Genomic DNA, 23377 nt, shown 5'->3' on the forward strand with positions numbered 1-23377 from the left:
ACGGGTAATGGGGAGAAGGCAGGAGAATGGGGTTAGGAGGGAGAGATAGATCAGACATGATTGAATGGCGGAGTAGACTTGATGGGCCGAATGGCCTAATTCTACTCATCACTTATGACCTTATGACCTTAAAGGATGGTGGTGCAACAGTAGAGTTGCTGCCTCACTGCGCCAGAGAACCGGGTTCGATCCTGACTACGGGCGCTGTCTGTATGGAGTTTGTACGCTCTCCCTGTGACCTGTGTGGGTTTTCCCCAGGTGCTCCGGTTTCCTCCCACACGCCAAACACATACAGGTTTGTAGGTTAATTGGCTTGGTCACAGATTGAGACAGCATAGAAACAGGCTCTTTGTCTGAACTTGCCCGGCTAACTAATCCCATCTGCCTGCGTTTGGCCCCTATCCCTCCAAACCTGTCCTATCCATGTACCTGTCTAAATGCTTCTTAAACATTGTGATAGTCCCAGCCTCAACTACGTCCACTGGCAGCTCGTTCCATGCACCCACCGCCCTTTGTGTAAAAAATAGTTACCCCTCAGGTTCCTTTTAAATCTGTTTCTCGATTCACCTACTCTGGGCAAGAGGCTCAGTTTTCATTTACTCTATCTATTCCTCTCATGATTTGGTACACTTGGATTTTTTTAAATCGTGTACTTGTTCCTGAGGTTTTGTTTGCCCGTGTTTTAAAAAAAACAACACAATTTTGTTGTGGTCAAAATTACAGTAATGCAGGAACTTTTCTTGCCATCGGGAGCCAACATTTATTGCAAAACAAACTCCACCTGAAGAGATTATTTCTTTTCACCTTTTGTGCGTATTTGCACAAATAACTTGATACCTGATATCACCGCAGACGTTTCAGATTACAATTTGGAAGCAATTGTTGAGAAGCAAAGCGCTTATAGGATGCTTGAAATGGAATGGAATGTCCTGTGTAAATGAAAAATACCTTTTTTCGCTGCTAATCCTGTAAAAGGTCAATTCACACACTTGATAGCGTGTGTGTGAACTAAATTAGTTTAGAGATACAGCGCGGAAACAGGCCCTTCGGCCCACTGAGGCCGCGCCAACCAGCGTTCCCCGTACACCAGCACTATCCTTAACTAAAGCCAAATTAACCTACTAAAACTGTCCGTCTTTAGAGTGTGGGAGGAAACCAAAGCACCCAGAGAAAAACCCACGCAGGTCACGGGGAGAACGTACAACCCCCGTACAGACGGCATCCGTAGTCGGAGTCGAACCCGGGTCTCTGACGCTGTGAGGCAGCAACTCTACCACCTTGCAGACAGTCAAACAGTGTATGGGAGTTGAAGGTACACAAAAAAGCTGGAGAAACTCAGCGGGTGCAGCAGCATCTATGGAGCGAAGGAAATAGGCAACGTTTCGGGCCGAAACCCTTCTTCAGATTGCACTGCATCTGCAGTGTATGGGAGTTAGTTGCTCGGCGTGGAACAAAGATCTTAGAGCAGAGCAAGGTGGGCTACTCCTGCGAAATACAATGGGCTGACATGTAGTACGCTATGGAGGGGATCCTGGCAACAGTTTGTGTGTGTGATTATAGGGTTAGATTCATAATTCTGTCAGTTCATACTTCTTGTTAAGAATAAAATTTAACTCTGGTAATTGTCTTTTTTTAATGTTTTTTAAATCATTTCTTTTTAAATGGCTCACAAGCAGTGTTTGAGTTGGTTTTGTAGTAACCGGAACTTACCCGACTCGCAGGGTAATTGACATTGCAGGGGAAGTTTTTGTGTGTGATATAGGGTTAGATTCATAATTCTGTTAGTTCATAATTCTGTTCATTCTTGTTAAAGAATAAAATGTTTATAAACACACATACATGAATGTGATATAAATGTATATAATCATATAACACACACAATTATATTTCTTCTGATGCAATGATGAACTTTATTTCAGACTAGACAAGGGACATTAAATAAGAAACATTGTAAACCTCCCCGAACTTATGAAAGCTTTGATGCACACACACTAGGCCTGTACACAGTGGACGGCTCGATTGTAATCATATATTGTCTTTCCACTGACTGGTTCGCACGCAAGAAAATCTTTTCACGGCACCTCGGTACAGGTGACAATAAAGTGAACTCAAAGTCATCTTGCCACTGTACCATTCACAGTCCTGCTATATTCCTGCCACTTGTCATTGTGTGCCTAATGGGCTGTCCCACTTACGCCACTTTTTCGGCGACTGCCGGCACCCGTCATAGGTCGTGGCAGGTCGCCGAAAATTTTTAACGTGTTGAAAATCTAGCGGAGACCAGAACAAGGTACGACTCTTTGGGCGACTACTCACGACCATACAGGCTTCACCCCGCGACATGTTGCCAGGGTGTTGCCTGTATGGTCGTGAGCAGTCTCCTCAGTCGCCCAAAGAGTTGTAGCGTCTTTCTGGTCGCCGCTGGACTTTCGACACGTTGAAAATCTTTGGCCGACCTGCAACGACCTACGACGGGTGCCGGCAGTCGCCTAAAAAGTCGCGTAAGTGGGACAGGGACGTTCGTACCTTGTTCTGGACGCCGCTGGATTTTCAACTTGTTGAAAATTTTCGGCGACCTGCTGTGACTATAACGGGTGCCGGAAAGTTGCCGATAAAACCGCGTAAGTGGGACAGTCCCACTAGGCACCAGTATTTCAATCTCTCATCTCCCGCACATATTCCCCACAAGTGTACTGTCTCGCAATCAGACTTTGCCTCTTCAGATTGTGTTTCAGTGGCTTTTGTTGCTGCTTTTCATTCTTCCTGTGTGAAGATGTCAGCTCTCTCAAAGGCAACAAAGCAAGTAAGTTAAATCCGAAGAAGAACTCACTGAACGAGGAAAAGATTGATCCTCATGGCCTAATGGACATTTTTCGTGTTAAAGATTGGGGTTTTGAATGAGCGAATGCTACTTTAGTGCAGTGATACAGCGCGGTAACCGGTCCGGGAGTCCCACCGTGTCCGCGCCGACCAGCCATCCACCACACTTGAACACTGCCCTACACACACACACACACATTAGGGACAATTTGCACTTACACCAAGTCAATTTACCGACAAACCTGTATATCTTTGGAGTGTTGGAGGAAACCGAAGATCTCAGAGAATACCAATGTTGGTCACGGAGAGAACGTGCAAGCTCCGTACAGACAGCACCCATGGTCAGGATCTAATCTGGGTCTGCGGTGCTGCAAGCGCTGTGAGGCAGCAACTCTACCCCTGCGCAACCGTGACGCCACCTTATTATTTATTATCTTTGTTTTCTTTGTTTTCCATACCATAACACAAAGGATGACAATAGACAATAGGTGCAGGAGTAGGCCATTTGGTCCTTCGAGTCAGCACCGCCATTCAATGTGATCATGGCTGATCATCCCCAATCAGTACCCCGTTCTGCTTTTATTTCTCTTTATTTGTGATCCAACTTTCTGCTTGCCTTGACAATTCCGCACTACATAATCCTCTCCAACTGACTGCGTTAGCTTGTCAAAAACCTATTGACATGACAGCAACTTCACCTTTTCATATCATCTTCGTTCGTTAACTCATTGGCCCCACAACTAATGGCATTCCACTTCTTTTCTCTAATACCTTTCCATCAACCAATTCATGGGTTAATATGCGGCTTTGTTACAGCTCGGAAACAGGCCCTTTGGCCCACCGGGTCCGCAACGACCAGCGATCCCCGCATACTAACACTATCCTACACACACTAGGGTACCAAGCCAATTAACCTACAAACCTGCACGTCTGTGGAGTGTGGGAGGAAACCGAAGATCTCGTTGAAAATCCACACAGGTCACGGGGAGAACGTACAAACTCCGTACAGACAGCGCCTGTAGTTGTAAGGCAGCAAATCTACCACTGCACCACCATGCTGTCCCCTCTTCTCTCCTGTTATTTTCCTCCCTCAGGCTTTGCAGTCCCTTCAGACTCCTCGAACCTGCCTTACACCTTCCTTTCTTATCTCTGGCCTTTGTTCTAACAGTGGCCAGTGTCAACCTATTACTTAAAGTCATAGAGAGTCCAATAGTCTCACAGCGTGGAAAGGGGCCCTTCGGCCCAACTTGCCCACACCGACCAACATGTCCCATTTACATTAGTCCCACCTGCCTGCATTTGGCCCATATCCCTCCAAACCTGTCCTATCCATGTGCCTGTCTAAAATAGTCATAGACTGGTTAGCAAGCAACAAAAGCTTTTCACTGTATCTCGATACACGTGACAATAAACCAAACTGAACTGGTGTTAAAGGACGTGGAAGCAGGCCCTTCAGAAACCTGCCATGCTTTTTCCTGCCCCTCCCAATTTCCGGGTTTCTTCCACCCCTCCCCTCCCTCCCTGCAAGCAGTCTGAAGAAGGGTCCCCACCCGAAACATCGCTCATCCATGTTCTCCAGAGACAGACACAAAAAAGCTGGAGTAACTCAGCGAGTCAGGCAGCAACAGGTAGACACAAAATGCTTGAGTAACTCAGCGGGTGAGGCAGCATCCCTGGAGAGAAGGAATGGGCGACGTTTCGGGTCGAGACTCTTCTTCAGACTGATATCGGGGGAGTGGACGGGACAAAGATAGAATGTAGTCAGAGACAGTAAGACTGGTGGGAGAACTGGGAAAGCGGAGGGGATGGAGAGAGAGGGAAAGCAAGGGCTACTTGAAGTTAGAGAAGTCAATGTTCATACCGCTGGGGTGTAAACTACCCAAGCAAAATATGAGGTGCTCCTCCTCCAATTTGCACTGGGCCTCACTCTGGCCATGGATGAGGCCCAGGACAGAAAGGTCATATTGGGAATGGGAGGGGGAGTTGAAGTGCTGGGCCACCGGAAGATCAGGTAGGTTAAGACAGACTGAGTCAGGCAGCATCTCTGGAGAAAGGGGATAGGTGACGTTTCGGGTCGAGACCCCTCCTCAGATCCCTCTCCAGGGATGCTGACGGTCCCGCTGTGTTCCTCCAGCACTTTGTGTCCTTCTGTGGGTTAGCCGGCGTCTGCGGTTCCATGTTTCTACGCCTCCCCTCCCTTCCCTGGGACAATGAAAGTCCATAAAAAATATTTCCATGGCAAACTCACGGCTGGGTGCCTTCCTGAGCATTCCAATTTGAAAGGTTTCTAAGTTCCTCGCAGTTTGCTCCTCGATAAAATCAATGCTGTAGCCGCACTTATGGAAATAAAATATTCCTTTGTTGAAACGCATGCCCTCCAGGTATGTGTTCTGCAGATCCGATCTTGCAGCAGACATGTCTGTGCTTTGTACCTTTCTAACATAAGCACCTTTGTTTTAATGCCCTGGGGTTTCTCTGTTACCTGTCTGCAGTGAACCTATTAACACAGAGACGCTGGCAGTGCTTGTTAAGCTTTGGGGACCGCTTCAGTTGATCATTGGTGAAGCTGGTTACTTATTTACCCCCTTTTTTAGATGAAATATATGTCGTGAATGAAGGCAAGCCAGGGGAAACTTTGATAAAGGACTTCACTCGTCGACTGGTTGAGAAGGAATGTGCCAGGAAGGAACTGCAGATGCTGGTTTTTAGACCAAAGATATGTAGCCACAAAAATGCTGGAGTAGCTCAGCAGGTCAGGCAGCATCTCTGGAGAGAAGGAACTTGGTGACGTTTCGGGCCGAGCCCCTTCATCCTGATCCCGGGAATGAGCGGGTTGACCTACGATGAGCATTTGTTGGCCTGTGCTCGCTGGAGTTTAGAAAAATGAGAAGGGGGACCTCATTGAAACATACAATAATACAGTGAAAGGCTTGGACAGAGTGGATGTGGAGAGGATGTTTCCACCAGTGGGAGAGTCCAGGACTAGAGGTCACAGCCTCAGAATTGAAGGATGTTCTTTTAGGAATATGAGGAGAAATTTATTCAGTCAGAGGGTGGTGAATCTGTGGAATTCTTTGCCACAGAAGGCTGTGGAGGCATTAGAGTCAGTGGAATATTTAAGGCAGAGATTGATAGGTTCTGGATTAGTACGGGTGTCAGAGGTTATGGGGCGAAGGCAGGAGAACGGGGTTAGGAGGGAGAGATAGATCACCCTTGATTGAACGGCGGAATAGACTTGATGGGCTGAATGGCCTAATTATACTCCTATCTCTTATGACACGACCTTCAATTTTGCGTAGCTGCATGCATTATGGGAAGGTGTGACTTTAGAGATACAGCGCAGAAACAGTCCCTTCGGCCCAGCGATCACCCCATACACCAGTACTATCCTACACATGAGAAATTCAAGATTGATTGAACACAAACTAAACATTGGTGAACTCAAAGCCATTGAGCCACTCAAATGTGCGTAGTCTTTAGGAAACATTGAAATATCGTTTCGACTTCAGAGATACAGCGCGGAAACAGGCCCTTCGGCCCACTGAGTCTACACAAATCTGGAGTCTGGAGTATGGGAGGAAACCGGAGCACCCGGGGTAAACCCCGCGCAGGTCATGGGGAGAACGTACAAACTCCGTACAGACAGCACCCGTAGTCAGGATCGAACCTGTGCCTCTGGCGCTGTAAGGCAGCAACTCTACCGCCGTGCCACTGAGCTGCCCTGTGGCGAACTATTTTTTTTTCTGACTGAGTTCGCGGTGCCCAAAGTGTGGACGACACAGTGGCAGAGTTGCTGCCTTACAACGCTTGCCGCGCCAGAGACCCGGGTTCTGTCTGCACGGAGTTTGGACGTTCTCCCCATTACCTTTTCTCCGAGGGTTTTCCCGACTATGGGTGCTGTCTGTACGGAGTTTGTACGTTCTCCCCGTGACTTGTGTGGGTTTTCCCCCCGAGATCTTCGGTTTCCTCCCACACTCCAAAAGACGTGCAGGTTTGTAGGTAAATTGGCTTGGTGTAAATGTAAAAATTGTCCCTAGTGTGTGTAGAATTGAATTGAATTGAATTGAATTGAATTCCTTTATTGTCCTTTATAGGATAATGTTAGTGTGCAGGGATCGCTGGTCGGCGCGGACCCGGTGGGCTGAAGGGCCTGTCTCCACGCTGTGACTCTAAAACTGAAACATATTAACCCATGAATCCCCTCCTTGCTGTAAAATGTGCGTTTACTTCATGAGATAAATATCATTATGCAGTGGAACAGAGAGTTATAGAGTTGCAGATAAAACAGGGAAAAAGACACAAAGTGCTGGAGTAACTCAGAGGGTCAGGCAGCATCTCTGGAGAACATGGATCGGTGACATTTCAGACTTCTGAAGAAGGGTCCTGACCCGAAACGTCAACTATCACTGTTCTCCAGGAATAGCTGTCTGACCCGCTGCGTTACTCCAGCACTTGTTTAAGAAAGAACTGCAAATGCAGGAAAAATCGAAGGTCGACAAAAATGCTGGAGAAACTCGGCGGCTGAGGTGGCATCTATGGAGAGAAGGAATAGGCTACGTTTCGGGTCGAGGGCCAATCAAGGAAAGTCCAATCAAGGATTGCCCGAGGGTCATCAATGAGGCAGATAGCAGTTCAGCACTGGTTGTGGTAGGATGATGCAAGGACTCGAGTGTCTGTGCTATAGGGAGAGGTTGAGCAGGCTAGGACTCTATTCCTTGGCGCGCACGAGGATGAGGGGTGATCGGAAGAGGTTTATTAAAATCGAAGACCAGAGGACATGGGTTAAAGGTGAAGGGGAAAAGATTTAATAGGAATCCGAGGAGTAGCTTTTTCACACAGAGTATGGTACGAGCTGCCGGAGGGGGTAGTTGAGGCTGGGACTATTGCGACGTTTAATAAACAGTTAGACAGATATGTGGATAGGACAGGTTTGGAGGGATACGGGCCAAACGCAGGCTACATGCAGACTAGTGTACATGGTCTACATGGGCAAGTTGGGCCGAGATTCTGAAAATAGCCTCTCTTCAAAGCACGGCGTCTCTTGCATGCGGGATCAGTAGACTATTTTTGTTCACTTGCTTATCGGGGATGTGCTAAGGTATGGAAATACTCTACTGGACTGTAGGCAAGAAAATACTTTGACTTCACACATGTGACAACAAAAGCATCATCGAACCATGATGTTGATGTTCTTGAGTGCTACCCATTCATTTAGAGAGAGAATCTAGTGTCTAATGTCGAAGATTGTTCTTTTAGAGAGAGAATCTAGTGTCGAAGATTGTTCCCGATGTTAGGGAAGTCAAGGGGTCAAGGGGTCACAGCTTAAGGATAAAGGGGAAATCCTTTAAAACGGAGATGAGGAGAACTTTTTTCACACAGAGAGTGGTGAATCTCTGGAACTCTCTGCCACAGAGGGTAGTTGAGGCCAGTTCATTGGCTATATTTAAGAGGGAGTTAGATGTGGCCCTTGTGGCCAAGGGAATCAGGGGGTATGGAGAGAAGGCAGGTACGGGATACTGCGTTGGATGATCAGCCATGATCATATTGAATGGCGGTGCAGACTCGAAGGGCCGAATGGCCTACTCCTGCACCTATTGTCTATGTTTCTATGTCATTCATAGCTAGGCCTCACTGCTCGATAATGAGGGGAGGGGAGGATGCTCCACAAACTGCGGAGCATCCTGGACAATACAGCTCACCACCTCCATGACACACTGGTCAACCTGAGGAGCACGTTCAGCAACAGATTGGTTCCACCAAGATGTAGCACAAAATGCTACAGGAGATCCTTCCTTCCTGTGCCTATCAAACTGTACAACTCCTCCCCCTTCTGTCGTGGGATAGACTGGCTCCCCTCGCCTCCCCCCTCCCCCAATCTTTGCACATCCCCCAATCCTTTCCACTCGTCACTATAATGTCATGTTTAATGTATCTTGTGTTTTTATGACTGTTGACAGATCAATTTCCATCCTGGGATAAATAAAGTTCTATCGTATCGTAGTGTATACCAGATACACCTCTCCCATAGCTGTGCTGTTTAGATAACAATAATAACTTTATTTATAAAGCGCTTTTAGACAACATCAGTTACCACAAAGTGCTGTACATGGGAAGCCAACAAAAAGTTATTACAAACTGCTAAAACCATTAAGACGACAGGACTATAAAAACAGTAAAAATTAAAAGACATTAAAAGCACTAAAAACAGGAACAATGTCTCAGCCAGTGTCGAAAGCCAGTGAATAAAAGTGAGTTTTTAGGGAGGATTTAAAGATGGACAGTGAAGGGGCCTGTCTGATCTGCAGCGGCAAGGTGTTCCAGAGTGCCAGGGCAGCAACAGAAAAGGCTCTATCCCCTCTGAGCTTCCGCTTAGACCTTGGTACCTCAAGAAGCAGCTGATCCGCTGACCTGAGGCACCGGGCAGGAGCATATAGGTGGAGCAGCTCAGAGAGGTAAGGCGGGGCGAGGCCATTCAATTATTTAAAAACAAATAAAATAATTTTAAAATTAACTCGAAAGTGCACTGGGAGCCAGTGAAGGGAGGCCAAAATTGGCGTAATGCGCTCCCTCTTTCGAGTTCCGGTTAAAAGGCGAGCGGCAGCATTTTGGACCAACTGGAGACGAGCCAACGAAGCTCGTGAGACTCCAGAGTAGAGCGCGTTACAGTAATCCAGCCGAGATGTAATAAAGGCATGGATTACTGTTTCAAAATGCTGCCGCTCGAGAATGGGCTTCACCTTTGCCAGCTTCCTTAGGTGAAAGAAGCTGGACTTAACCACTGCGCCTATTTGTTTATCTAATTTAAAATCACCGTCCATCATAAAACCCAGGTTTAAAACTGTTGGCTTTACGAACACTGCCAGTGGACCCAAGTCAACAAAGGGAGGTTCACGGCAGCCATTAGGGCCGAACAAAATCATTTCTGTCTTTTTTTCGTTAAGTCCCAGAAAGTTTAAGGCCATCCAGGACTTAATGTCCTCAAGACAAGACAGAAGTGATTTTAGGGAATAATTATCTTCTTTCCTGAGTGGCATATACAACTGGCTATCATCCGTGTAAAAGTGAAAGGAGATGCCATGCCTTCTTAAAATTGAGCCCAGTGGAAGTAGATAAAGGGAGAAAAGCAGGGGCCCTAAAATTGAGCCCTGTGGAACCCCATATGCCAAGGGAGCAGAGGAGGATTCAAAGCCACCAAGGCTTACACGCATGGTTCTATCTGCCAGATAGGACCTGAACCATCCCAGGGCACTGCCACAGGTGCCTACTTGTTGCTGTAATCGGGAAATTAATATTCCATGGTCCACAGTGTCGAAGGCGGCAGATAGGTCCAGCAAGACAAGAACCACATAATTACCGGAGTCGTTTGCCAGGAGGATGTCGTTAGAGACCCTTAGCAAAGCCGACTCTGTGCTATTCATAGCCTTGAAGCCAGACTGAAAGACCTCCCGGATGTTGTGCTCATCCAGGAAGAGTTTCAGCTGAGCATAAACTACTTTCTCCATGATTTTCGAGATAAATGGCAGCTTGGAGATTGGCCTAAAATTGGCCAGGACAGTCTGGTCCAGGCCAGGTTTCTTGAGTAGTGGTTGCACTACAGCATGTTTAAATTTTACGGGGACAACCCCAGAAGACAAGCTACTGTTTATGATGGCGAGGACCGACTGCCCTATGCTCGGGAAGACCTCTTTAAAAAGAAGAGGAGGGACAGCATCACATGGGGAGCCCGACGGCTTGATATGGGTAACCACATCCTCTAGACCCGACAGCGTCAGGGGAACAAACTAATCAAATGCCACCAGGCAAGGGGCCGGAACAGGTGGGTCTGAGGCAGGAGCTGAGATAAGAGCCCTAATAGAAACAACCTTGTTTATAAAGAAGTGCAGGAAGTCGTTGCACTGTAGGAAGTAGATGGCTGGTCTACGCCTCTGGATGATGGCAACCTACATTTGTAACATTGCTCCTGTTATTAAATGCAATGAGCAGGTGTTCAGAGAGCAAATGGTGAATAAATGTAGAAGGAACATAAATTTTATGTTCATAAATCATCGGAGCAGAATTAGACCAGTCGGCCCAATGAGCCTACTCTGCCATTCGATCATGGCTGATCTATCTCTCCCTCTCAACCGCATTCTCCTGCCTTCTCTCCATAACCCCTGACAACCGTGGTAATCAAGAACCTGTCACCATCTGCTTTAAAAATACTCAATGCCGGCCTCCACAGCCGTCTGTGGCAATGAATTCCGCAGATTCACCACCCTCTGACGAGAGAAATTCCTCCTCATTTCTTTTCAAAAGTTAATTCCTTTTATTCTGAGGCAGTGTCCTCTGGTCCTCGACTCTCCCACTGGTGGAAACATCCACTCTATCCAGGTCTTTCAATATTCGGTAAGTTTCAACAAGGTTCCTCCCCCTCATTCTTCTAAACTCCAGCGAGTACAGGCCCAGTGCCGACAAACGCTCATCATAGGTTAATCTACTCATTCCTGGGATCATTTTTGTAAACCTCCTCTGGACCCTCTCCAGAGCCAGCACATCCTGCCTCAGATATGGGGCCCAAAATTGCTCACAATATTCCAAATGTGATCTTACCAGCGCCATATAGAGCCTCAGCATTACATCCCTGTTTTTGTATTCAAGCCCTCTTGAAATAAATGCTGGCATTGAGTTTGCTTTCTTTACTACCCATTCGACTTGCAGATTAATCTTTATGGGAATCCTGCACCAGCATTCCCAAGTCCCTTTGCACCTCCGATTTCTGGATTCTCTCCCCATTTAGAAAATAGTCTACGCCTTTATTCCTACGACCAAAATGCACTATATGCACTCCACACTTTGCTGCCCTATATTCCATCTGCCACTTCTCTGACCACTCTCCCAAACTTGTTCAAGTCCTTCTGCAGAATCCGTACAAATTCCAACTTGTCTCCTTTCTGAAGGTACATCCTTTAATTCTGAGGCTGTGCACTCTGGTCCTAGACTCTCCCACTGGTGGAAACATCCTCTCCACATCCACTTTCAATATTCGGTAAGTTTCAACAGGGCTTTACCACTCGTCCTTCTAAACTCCAGCGAGTACAGGCCCAGTGCCGTCAAACGCTGATCGTACGTTAACCAAATTATCCCCGGGGTCGTTCTCGTAAAGCTCTTGATTTGAGTTTTTTTAGTTTATTGTCAAGTGTACCGGGGTGCAGTGACAAGCTTTTGTTGCGTGCTAACCAGTCAGCGCAGCCTTCTGGACCCTTTCCAAAGCCAGCACATCCCTCATCAGGATAGGCGGCCCGGAACTATTCACAATACTCCAAATGCCATCTGACCAGCACCTTGTAAAGCCTCGGCATTACGCCCCTGTTTTTATTTTTATAAAAAGGAAGAAGTTAGGAGTTCTTCCTCCACAATAACAAATAAACATCTTGATTCATAAGTTTCCCTTTGAGAGCATTAGTTGAAAGGGGAACTATTTTGTAACCTTAGGCCATGCATTTTAAGTGAATTTGCGGTAGTTTTAAGATTTACGTTCGTTTGAGCTTCCTTTAATATTCTGTGGCCATAGGCAATATTTTATTTTGTGGGTAGGTTTGAGGAACACCTCAAAGGGCAAGTTTATTTGGAATGATTTATCTTCTGCAGGGTGCTTTTACACTCTGTTACGCATGAGTTCTTTCTTGCATGCAACATTCAGAGAATTGTGGACGCAGCCCAGACCATCGCACAAACCAACCTCCCTTCCAGTCTGAAGAAGGGTCTCGACCTTGAAACGTCACCCACTCCTTCTCTCCAGAGATGCTGCCTGTCCGGCTGAGTTACTCCAGCATTTTGTGCCTACCTCCCTTCCATTGACTCCATCTACATCTCATGCTGCCCCGGCAAGGCCAGCAGCATAATCAAGGACGAGTCGCACCCTGGCCACTCCCTCTTCTCCCCTCTCCCATCGCGCAAAAGGACAGAAGTGTGAAAATTCAAACCTCTAGATTCAGGGACAGTTTCTTCCCAGCTGTTATCAGGCAAGATCTGTGAAAAGTCACCAATCCATGTTCTCCGGAGATACTGCCTGACCCGCTGAGTTACTCCAGCATTCTGTGAAACGTCACCTATCCATGTTCTCCAGAGATGCTGCCTGACCCGCTGAGTTACTCCAGCATTCTGTGAAACGTCACCTATCCATGTTCTCCAGAGATGCTGCCTGACCCGCTCAGTTACTCCAACACTTTAGAACATTTTTTCAACATAAACTAGGACCTCTTTCACCTTTGTTATTCCAGCTCCTTTCTGCTTTCGATAGGCAGAATATATGAACGCTTGTATATATGTACATACCACCAGACTCACAGACAGCTTCTTTCCCCTATGTTTCTGAACAGGCTTCTGAATAGTTCTTCCCAATCTGTCCCAATCTTCCAACCAACCTCTTTGCAGACATTGCACTTTTCCCCTGGAACTTATTATGCTACAGTGCTGCTCTTGATTAGAGTGGGCTTCAGGGGTTATGGGGAGAAGGCAGGAGGATGCAGTTGAGAGGGAAAGATAGATCGGCCATGATCAAATGGGCCGAATGGTCTAATTCTGCTCCTGTGATTTATGACCATGAAATATATGATCCTTCTACATTTATTCACCACCTGGTCTCTGAACACCTGCTCATAGCATTTATTAACAAGAGCCATGTTACAACTATTGCAGTAGAGCTGCTGCCTTACAGCGCCAAAGACCCGTATTCCATCCTGAATACTGGTGCTTGTCTGTACAGAGTTTGTACGTTCTCCCCGTGACCTGTGTGGGTTTTCTCCGGGACCTTCGGTTTCCTCCCACACTCCGAAGACGTACAAGTTTGCAGGTTAATTGACTTTGTGTACAAATGAAAAATTGTCCTCAGTGTGTGCGGGATAGTGTTAGTGTGCGGGGATCGCTGGTCGGTGCGGACTTGGTGGGTCGAACGGTCTGTTTCCGCGCTGTATCTCTAAACTAAACTAAAAAAAAAAAACTAAAAATCAAATTTGTCGCATTACTTTTCCAGGTCAGTAACGACAGAGAAAAGATGGAGAAGCCAGCTGCTTCCACGTGTTATCAAAGTCAAAGTCAATTTTATTTGTCATATGCATCCGAAGGTGCAGTGAAATGAATTTGCCAGCAGCAATACACTTAAAAAGAACACACAATACACGTTCTTTACTGTAGTGGAAGGCAACAAAGTTTTGTCAGTCCTCCTCCTTTGTTCGTCCGCTACGGATGGCCGGATGTACAGACCCTCTCGTCGGGGTGATCCAAACTCCGACTTTGGGACAGTCGAACACACTCCGCGGCTTGGAGTGCCCGATGCGGCACTCAGTAATAGTCACTGTGGCGCGTTGCAATTGTCACCCTCATAAACCTCTCACTGATTTGAGTTGATATCCATCCCAAGAAAACAATGCACTGATTTCACCCAGAGAGTTGTGAAGTTGTGAAATTCCCTGCCACAGGGGGCAGTGGAGGCCAAATCACTGGATGGATTTAAGAGAGAGTTAGATGGAGCTCGAGAGGCTAGTGGAATCAAGGGATATGGGGAGAAGGCAGGCACGGGTTAATTGATTGGGGACGATCAGCCATGATCACAATGCATGGCGGTGCTGGCTCGAAGGGCCAAATGGCCTACTCCTGCACCTATTTTCTATGTTTCTATGATTTGGGTTAATTGAGGATAAATCCTGTATCCTGCATCCGTGCACTGTGGGCAGCTTGATTGTAACCACGTATAGGAAAAAATGCTGGAGTAACTCAGCGGGACCGGCAGCCTCTCTGGAGAGAAGGAATGGGTGACGTTTTGGGTTGAAACCCTTCTTAAGACCGAGAGTCAGAGGAGGGAGACTAGGGATATGGAAGGGTAAGGTGTGAGAACGACAGATCAAAGCAGACGATGAAAGGAAATGCAGGTGGACAAAATTGCTGGAGAAACTCGGCGGGTGAGGCAGCATCTATGGAGCGAAGGAATTCAAACCTATTCCTTTGCTCCATAGATGCTGCCTCACCCGCTGAGTTTCTCCAGCATTTTTGTCCACCTTCGATTTTTCCACCATCTGCAGTTGTTTCTTAAACATAAGGCAATGCTGAATGGTTTATTGTTGGCTGAGGGGAAGGTGACAACGAGGTACAACCAGTAATATTTAATCAGGAGGACAGAGGAACTAGTCGGAGAACTAGGGTGGGGGAGGGACGGAGAGAGAGGGAAAGCAAGGGTTACTTGAAGTTAGAGAAATCAATAGTCATACCGCTGGGGGTGTGAGCTGCCCACGCGAAATATAATCAAGAACAGTCATTGGATAACATGCAATAAAAACATCCTTTTCGCTGTACCTCGGTACACGTGACGATAATAATGAACTGAACAAAACTATAACTTTAATTCTGCTGAAACGGAGTCAGTGGATGCCCGAGGTGGATGTGGTAGGTCTTAGGGCTAAAGGAATCAAGGGATATGGGGGAAAAGCTGATTTTAGATGATCAGCCATGATCATATCGAATGGCGATGCTGGCTCAAAGGGACGAATGGTCTACTCCTGCTCCATGAACATGTGAACTAAACACCACCCCTGTGTTAAATACAAGTTGGGTTACTCTGGAAATTGAAAGGAAGGCTTTGGAGGATACAGATAGAGTCAAGTTAAGAATAAGAGGTTGGCCATTTAGGACTGAGATAAGGGAAAACTTCTTCACCCAGGCCATTGTGAATCTGTGGAATTCTCTGTCACAGAAGGCAGTGGAGGCCAATTCACTGGATGTTTTCAAGAGAGAGTTAGATTTAGCTCTTAGGGTTAAAGGAATCAAGGGATATTGGGGGAAAAAGCAGGAAGGAACTGGGTACTGATTCCAGATGATCAGCCATGATCATATTGAATGGCGGTGCTGGCTCGATGGGACGACTGGCCTACTCCTGCACCTATTTTTCTATGTTTCTATGTTTCAAAGCAAATTTACAAGTGAAACAAAGTCTGCCCTTACAGGATGTTGGTCTCGATTAATCTCTATTTCTCTATTTCTATCTTGTTGAGAGCTGAGAGTTAACACGTTTGCCACCCCCCCCCCCCGCTGTTTTTTCAGCTGATCGTCGAAACAGATCGTTGTGCGTTCCCCCTGAAGCTGACGACGTCAGAAGAGGTGAATGAGGTGGTGGGATACCTGGGAACGTGCCTCAAGAAGATGCTTCCTGGTCTCTCCCCAATGTATGTACACAAGGCCTCCACCTTGGCCGCCGCGTTTTAAGTGGGTGGAACGACCGCATTTAGAGTATCGTGCTTATAATAAGGGGGGCCAGGCCATTCAGGGCCGAAATGAGGAAAAACCTTTTTCACCCAGAGAGTTGTGAATCTGCGACATTCTCTGCCACAGAAGGCAGTGGAGGCAAATTCACTGGATGTTTTCAAGAGAGAGTTATGTATATTGCTCTCAGGGCTAAAGGAATCAAGGGATATGAGAAGAAAGCAGGAACAGGTTCCTGATTTTGGATGATCAGCCATGATCATATTGAACGGCGGTGCTGACTCGAAGGGCCAAAAGGCCTACTCGTGCACCTATGTTTCTGGGCACCACGTTATAGGAAATATGTCATCAAGCTGGAAAGGGTGCAGAGACAGCGATCCCCGCACAATAACACCACCTTACACACACCAGGGACATTTTGTTTTGCATTTATACCAAGCCAATTTACTTACAAACCTGTAAGTCTTTGGAGTATGGGAGGAATCCGAAGATCTCAGGGGAATCCCACGCTGGTCACGGGGAGAACGTACAAACTCCGTACAGAGAGCACCCATAGTCGGGATCGAACCTGGGTCTCTAACGTTGTAAGGCAGCAACTCTACCACTGCACCACCATGCCGACCCTGATTAGTATAAACTGAAGATAGGCCCAAAATGCTGGTGTAACTCAGTGGGACACTTTTCTCTGGAGAAAAGGAACGGGCGATGTTTAGGGTCGAGACCCTTTGTAGTTTATCATCTCGTGTACTGAGGTACAGCTTCTTGTTGCATGCTATCCAGTCAGCAGAAAGACTATACATGGTTACAATCAAGCTGTCCAAAGTGTACAGATGCATGACAAAGGCCCATTCTTAGTCACGTATGTGACCAAAAGATGTAAAATTGTGGAATACATATCTTCTAATTCTGAAAGCATAAAAGGGATATTGTTTTGTTCTGTACATATGACTCATAATTTTTTTGGTTTGTCAAGTGGAATTTTTATATGTTCAAGCCGTTCCTGAACGTAAGTGAAGCTGATTGCTAAGTCGAGCCATTGTGACATCATCAGTTGAAGCTGGTCGTTTTAAAGTATTAAGATTTTTTTTAAACTTTAATCGGTAGTTAAGTGGAGAAATAAAGCGTAAAATGTTCAGTGAAGGTGACGCTGACAATTTCCGTTTTGGGGTCAGAGGCCAAATAGGGCTGGTCATGCGTGTGACACCACACGGAAGCGTTTTACAAACTTTTGTGAATTTTAAGAAGCTAGAATGTTCATATCTTCAGCAGACATGCATTATAGTTCAAAGTATCAAAGGTATGTTATTAGTCACATTCACATACATTGGTGTAGTGAAGTGAAATGCTTTTTGCCATTTTGCAGCACACAAAAAAAATAGACATAACACCAATGAGAGTCTTAAACACATAGAACATCGCCCCACAATGGCTCCCATTATGAGGGAAGGCACAAAGTCCAGTCCCCAACCCCAGTTCACCCATAGTCGGGCCTATTGAGGCCTCCACAGTTGTCTCTACGGAGGCCCGATGTTCCTGGCCGTTCTCGCCTGGTGATGTTGCTCCGGCGTCGGGAGAGTCCTCCCAGCGGCCTGGGAACCCTGGAACGGCCGCTTCCGCACTGGAGGCCGCGGCTTCCGAAGCCGACAAGGCCGCGCCGGATGGAGCTCCACAACTGGTGATCTCATCTAGAGATCCCAGGCTCCCGATGTTAAGTTCAGCGCCGCCGCCCGCAGCTGGTCGCTCCACAGTCCCGCAGCTCCGCGATGTTTTACCCGGCGGTCTCAGCTCACCGGAGCTCCAGCGCGGCGACCCGGGCAAGGCATCGCCCGCTCCGCGATAGCGCTCCAGCGGTGTGCTGCCGCCGAAGCCGAGGTTCTGGGCGGTCCCCGACAGGAAACGCCGCTCCAGGCCCGCTGGTAGGCCGCGAGGACGGGTCGAAGCTGCAGCCCGGAGAAAAGCTGCCTCTCCGACCAGGTAGGGACCCTGAAAGGTAGTTTCCCCCTTCCCCCCCCCACCCCCCACATAAAAAAGTCTAGGCCTCCAAACAAAACACTTAACTAACTAAAATAAAAAATAACAAGATGAAGAGACAGACAGCTGCTGGCTGGGCAGCCGTGCACAGGACAGCGCCCCCTACGTTTTGTAGGTAGGAAAATGGCAATGAATAAGATTTACCTCTTTTGCATGAAGTTTTTAATGCACCACTTTATGGGATGACGTCTGGTCACGTGTGTGACATTTCGGTCCACTTTCCAAAGAATGGGCCGAAAGCGAATAACATGGTAGTGCAAGATAATGTCCGATTAAAGATAGTCTAACCCAGGGGTCGGCAACCTTGTTCTGCATAGGGGACAGGACCCTTGTCTGTGAGCTGATGGCTGTCGCCATAGTGTGACCCTTGGTGTTGTTTCTCACGCTAGTTTTCACGTGTTTTTCAATTCGTTTTCTGCAGTTCCCAGGTCCCTCGCGTGCCCCGGGACTGGCTGTAGCGCCCAGGTCACGAAAACTAATTGAAAAATAAATACACCTGCGGGCCGGGTCCGCCGTAGGTTGCCGATAAGGTCCCACATAGGAGAGTAGTGGGCAAAATTAGGGCACTATTGGGGGTAGAGTTCTGACATAAATAAAAAATTGGTTGGCAGACAGGAAACAAAGAGTAGGGATTAATTTCAGAATGGCAGGCAGCGCAATTGCAGGGTTACCGCAAGGCTCGGTGCTGGGACCGCAGCTATTTACAATGTACATCAATGATCAGCTTCGGACGATAGCTAAAATAAAACAATTCCTCCACTTTGACGACCTCGAAAAGATCATCCACACATTTATCTCCCCCCGCCTAGATTACTGCAACTCTCTTTACACTGGCATCAGCCAATCATCCCTGTCCCGCCTGCAACTGGTCCAAAACGCCGCAGCGAGACTCCCCCGAAAAAGGGACCACATCACCCCGATCCTGGCCTCTCTCCACTGGCTCCCTGTGCAGTTCCGTATACATTTCAAGACCCTCCTCTATTTCTACAAAGCCCTCAATGGGCTTGCCCCCTCCTACATTAAAAGTCTTCTCACCCACAACTCCACCTCCAGGTCCCTCAGATCGGCCGACTTGGGGCTGCTGAATATCCCGCGGTCTAGGCATAAGCTTAGGGGCGACCGCACCTTTGCGGTTGCAGCTCCTAGACTGTGGAACAGCATCCCTCTTCCCATCAGAACTGCCCCCTCCATCGACTCCTTTAAGCCAAGACTAAAAACTTATCTATACTCCCAAGCCTTTCCTGACGTCCACTGAGCGAGGGCTATATGTATATATGTATGTAGTTTGTTTGTTTATACTATTCTTATAACAAATGTAAAGCACTTTGGCCAACGAGTTTTTTTTTAAATGTGCTATATAAATAAATGTGACTTGACTTGACTTGAATGATTTGGATGAAGGGATTCAAAGTAACATTAGCAAATTTGCTGATGACACAAAGCTGGGTGGCAGTGTGAACTGTGAGGAGGATGCTATGAGAATGCAGGGTGACTTAGACAGGTTGGGGGAGTGGGCAGATGCATGGCAGATGAAGTTTAATGCGGATAAATGTGAGGTTATCCACTTTGGTAGCAAAAAGAGGAAGGCCGATAACTATCTAAATGGCGTCAAGTTGGGAAAAGGGGAAGTACAACGGGATGTGGGGATCCTTGTACATCAGTCTATGAAAGTAAACATGCAGGTACAGCAGGCAGTGAAGAAGCAAATGGCATGTTGGCCTTTATAACAAGAGGAGTCGAGTATAGGAGCAAAGAGGTCCTTCTGCGGTTGTACAGAGTCCTAGTGAGACCACAGCTGGAGTATTGTGTGCAGTTTTGGTCCCCTAATTTGAAGAAGGACATTCTTGCTATTGAGGGAGTGCAGCGTAGGTTTACAAGGTTAATCCCGGGATGGCGGGACTGTCATATGCTGAGAGAATGGAGCAGCTGCGCTTGTACACTCTGGAATTTAGAAGGATGAGAGGGAATCTTATTGAAACATAGATGATTGTTACGGGTTTGGACACGCTAGAGGCAGGAAACATGTTCCTGATGTTGGTGGGGTCCAGAACCAGGGGCCACAGTTTAAGAATAAGGGGTAAGCCATTTAGAACGGAGACGAGGAAACACTTTTTCTCACAGACAGTTGTGAGTCTGTGGAATTCTCTGCCTCAGAGGGCGGTGGAGGCCGGTTCTCTGGATACTTTCAAGAGAGAGCTAGACAGGGCTCTTAAAGATAGAAACATAGAAACATAGAAATTAGGTGCAGGAGTAGGCCATTCGGCCCTTCGAGCCTGCACCGCCATTCAATATGATCATGGCTGATCATCCAACTCAGTATCCCGTACCTGCCTTCTCTCCATACCCCCTGATCCCCTTAGCCACAAGGGCCACATCTAACTCCCTCTTAAATATAGCCAATGAACTGGCCTCAACTACCCTCTGTGGCAGAGAGTTCCAGAGATTCACCACTCTCTGTGTGAAAAAAGTTCTTCTCATCTCGGTTTTAAAGGATTTCCCCCTTATCCTTAAGCTGTGACCCCTTGTCCTGGACTTCCCTAACATCGGGAACAATCTTCCTGCATCTAGCCTGTCCAACCCCTTAAGAATTTTGTAAGTTTCTATAAGATCCCCTCTCAATCTTCTAAATTCTAGAGAGTATAAACCAAGTCTATCCAGTCTTTCTTCATAAGACAGTCCTGACATCCCAGGAATCAGTCTGGTGAACCGTCTCTGCACTCCCTCTATGGCAATAATGTCCTTCCTCAGATTTGGAGACCAAAACTGTACACAATACTCCAGGTGTGGTCTCACCAAGACCCTGTACAACTGCAGTAGTAGTCCATGACACCCAGGTCTCGCTGCATCTCCCCCTTTCCCAATCGGCCACCATTTAGATAATAGTCTGCTTTCCCGTTTTTTGCCACCAAAATGGATAACCTCACATTTATCCACATTATACTGCATCTGCCAAACATTTGCCCACTCACCCAGCCTATCCAAGTCACCTTGCAGTCTCCTAGCATCCTCCTCACAGCTAACACTGCCCCCCAGCTTAGTGTCATCCGCAAACTTGGAGATATTGCCTTCAATTCCCTCATCCAGATCATTCCCCGTTCCTGCCTTCTCCCCATATCCCCAGACCAAGATAGCGGGGTCAGGGGATATGGGGAGACAGGAACGGGGTACTGATTGGGGATGATCAGCCATGATCACATTGAATGGCGATGCTGGCACGAAGGGCCGAATGGCCTGCTCCTGCACCTATTGTCTATTGTCTATCTCTGGTCTAACCTGAATGCAATAATCTCGACTTTGAAGTGAGGTGTTTTTCGGAATAAGATCTTTCTTTGCTGAGTTAAACAGTCTCCTTTCACGTTAAACAGGAGAGTGATGAAAAAGGTGATCATGGAGCCGGGAGATCGTCTCTTGTCGATACAGTCGCTGTGGGACAGCCAGACCGTGGCAGAGCCTGGTCCTTGTGGTGAGTAACATGACATTTCTGATACAGGTCCACCACCCATTCTCCGGCAACTGGTGGTCTACACCTCCTTTAATACAGACAAAACTACCAGAGCGCACTTGAAATCACCCCCCCCTCCCCGGAAGTCCCTCCGAAAATGTGGCGCTCAGGCCGGGTGGGGTGGCCGATCCTGTCATCGCCCATGGTTCATCGCTTTGTCTTGTTCAAAAGCCTGATGGTTGCCTGGAGGGAGCCTTCTTGAAACTGGTGGTTCACTAGGTCAAAAGTGATAGGAGCAGAATTAGGCCATTCGGCCCATCAAGACTACTCCGCCATTCAATCATGGCTGATCTATCTCTCCCTCTCAACCCCATTCTCCTGCCTTCTCGACATAACCCTAGACACCTGTACTAATCAAGAATCTATCTATCTCTGCCTGAGATAGAGCTCTTAAAGATTGCAGAGTCAAGGGATATGGGGAGAAGGCAGGAACGGGGTACTGATTGGGGATGATCATCCATGATCACATTGAATGGCGGAGCTGGCTCGAAGGGCCGAATGGCCTACTCCTGCACCTACTGTCTATTGTCTAAGTTATATCCATTGACTTAGCCTCCGCAGCCTCCTGTGGCAATGAATTCCACAGATTCACCACCCTCTGATTTAAGAAATTGCTCCTCATCTCCTTCCTCAAGGAACGTCCTTTAAATCTGAGGCTGTGACCTCTGGTCCTAGACTCTCCCGCTGGTGGAAACATCCTCTCCACATCCGCTCTTTCCAAGCCTTTCACTATTCGGTCATGGTTTTCATGCATTACACAGTGTTCAGATTCCTGCACCTTCTTCCCAATGGCTGGAGTGAAATGAGAGCTTGGCCAGGGTGCTGTGGGTCTCTGGTGATACTGGCTGTCCTTTTAGCCATGTCACAAGAACTGTTATCCCTGCTGTTCATATTTATGTGGAGGCATAGAGTGATACAGTGTGGAAACAGGCTCTTCGGCCCAACTTGCCCACACCGGCCAACATGCCCCATCTAAACTAGTCCCACCTGCCTGCGTTTGGCCTATATCCAGCTGCACTAGTCCCACCTGCCAGCATTCAATGGTCCATGATTGAATGGTGGCATTGGCTTGATGGGCCAAATGGCCTAATTCTGCTCCTATCACTTATGAACATGAACTTATGAAATGAGCAACAAGTTCAACAGGTTTAGGCGGTTGAACAACAACAGGCAACTTCAACAAAACATTTCATCAAACTGGTTTAAAATTATCTTCATGGTGTCAGAGTGATACAGTGTGGAAACGGCCCTTCGGCCCAACTAGCCCACACCGACCACCGAGTCCCATCTAAACTGGTCCCACCTACCTGCGTTTGGCCCATATCCCTCAAAACCCTGTCCTATCCATGTACCTGTCTTAACTGCTTCTTAAATGATGGGATAGCCTCAACTGCCTCCTCTGGCAGCTCGTTCCACACACCCACCACCCTTTGTGTGAAAAAGTTACCCCTCAGATTACTATTAAATCTTCTCCCCTTCACCTTAAACCTAAGTCCCCTGATCCTCGATTCCCCTACTCTGGGCAAGAGACTCTGTGCGTCTACCCGATCTACCAGCCTACCCAACCTCTCCCTGTAGCTCAGGCCCTCGAGTCCTGGCAACATCCTCGTATTTTTTCTCTGCGCCCTTTCCATGTAAATAAATCGATTGTGTTTAATAACGTGTTTTTGGGAATATATTTTGGTTAACTAAATCAAATTTACGATTCCCCGCCTGGAAGTTCCCCCGAAAATGTGGCGCCTAGGCCGGGTGTGGCGGCTGATCTCGACCCCACCGGGACTTCCGCGGCCGATC

At 47.4% G+C, this 23377-nt stretch overlaps 1 protein-coding gene across 4 annotated transcripts in view; it reads left to right on the top strand.

The window, feature by feature from the left end:
• LOC129708531 (F-actin-uncapping protein LRRC16A-like) overlaps nt 1–23377 on the top strand; it is a 301981-nt gene that overhangs the window by 95620 nt on the left and 182984 nt on the right. For all 4 annotated transcript variants that reach the window (XM_055654335.1, XM_055654351.1, XM_055654347.1 and 1 more), the window contains exons 5-6: nt 15892–16013; nt 21447–21544. In XM_055654335.1, the coding sequence (XP_055510310.1) occupies nt 15892–16013; nt 21447–21544 (220 nt within the window). The remainder of the gene's footprint in view (nt 1–15891; nt 16014–21446; nt 21545–23377) is intronic.

The sequence above is a fragment of the Leucoraja erinacea genome, chromosome 2, assembly GCF_028641065.1.
Source record: "Leucoraja erinacea ecotype New England chromosome 2, Leri_hhj_1, whole genome shotgun sequence".
Classification (NCBI taxonomy): domain Eukaryota; kingdom Metazoa; phylum Chordata; class Chondrichthyes; order Rajiformes; family Rajidae; genus Leucoraja; species Leucoraja erinaceus.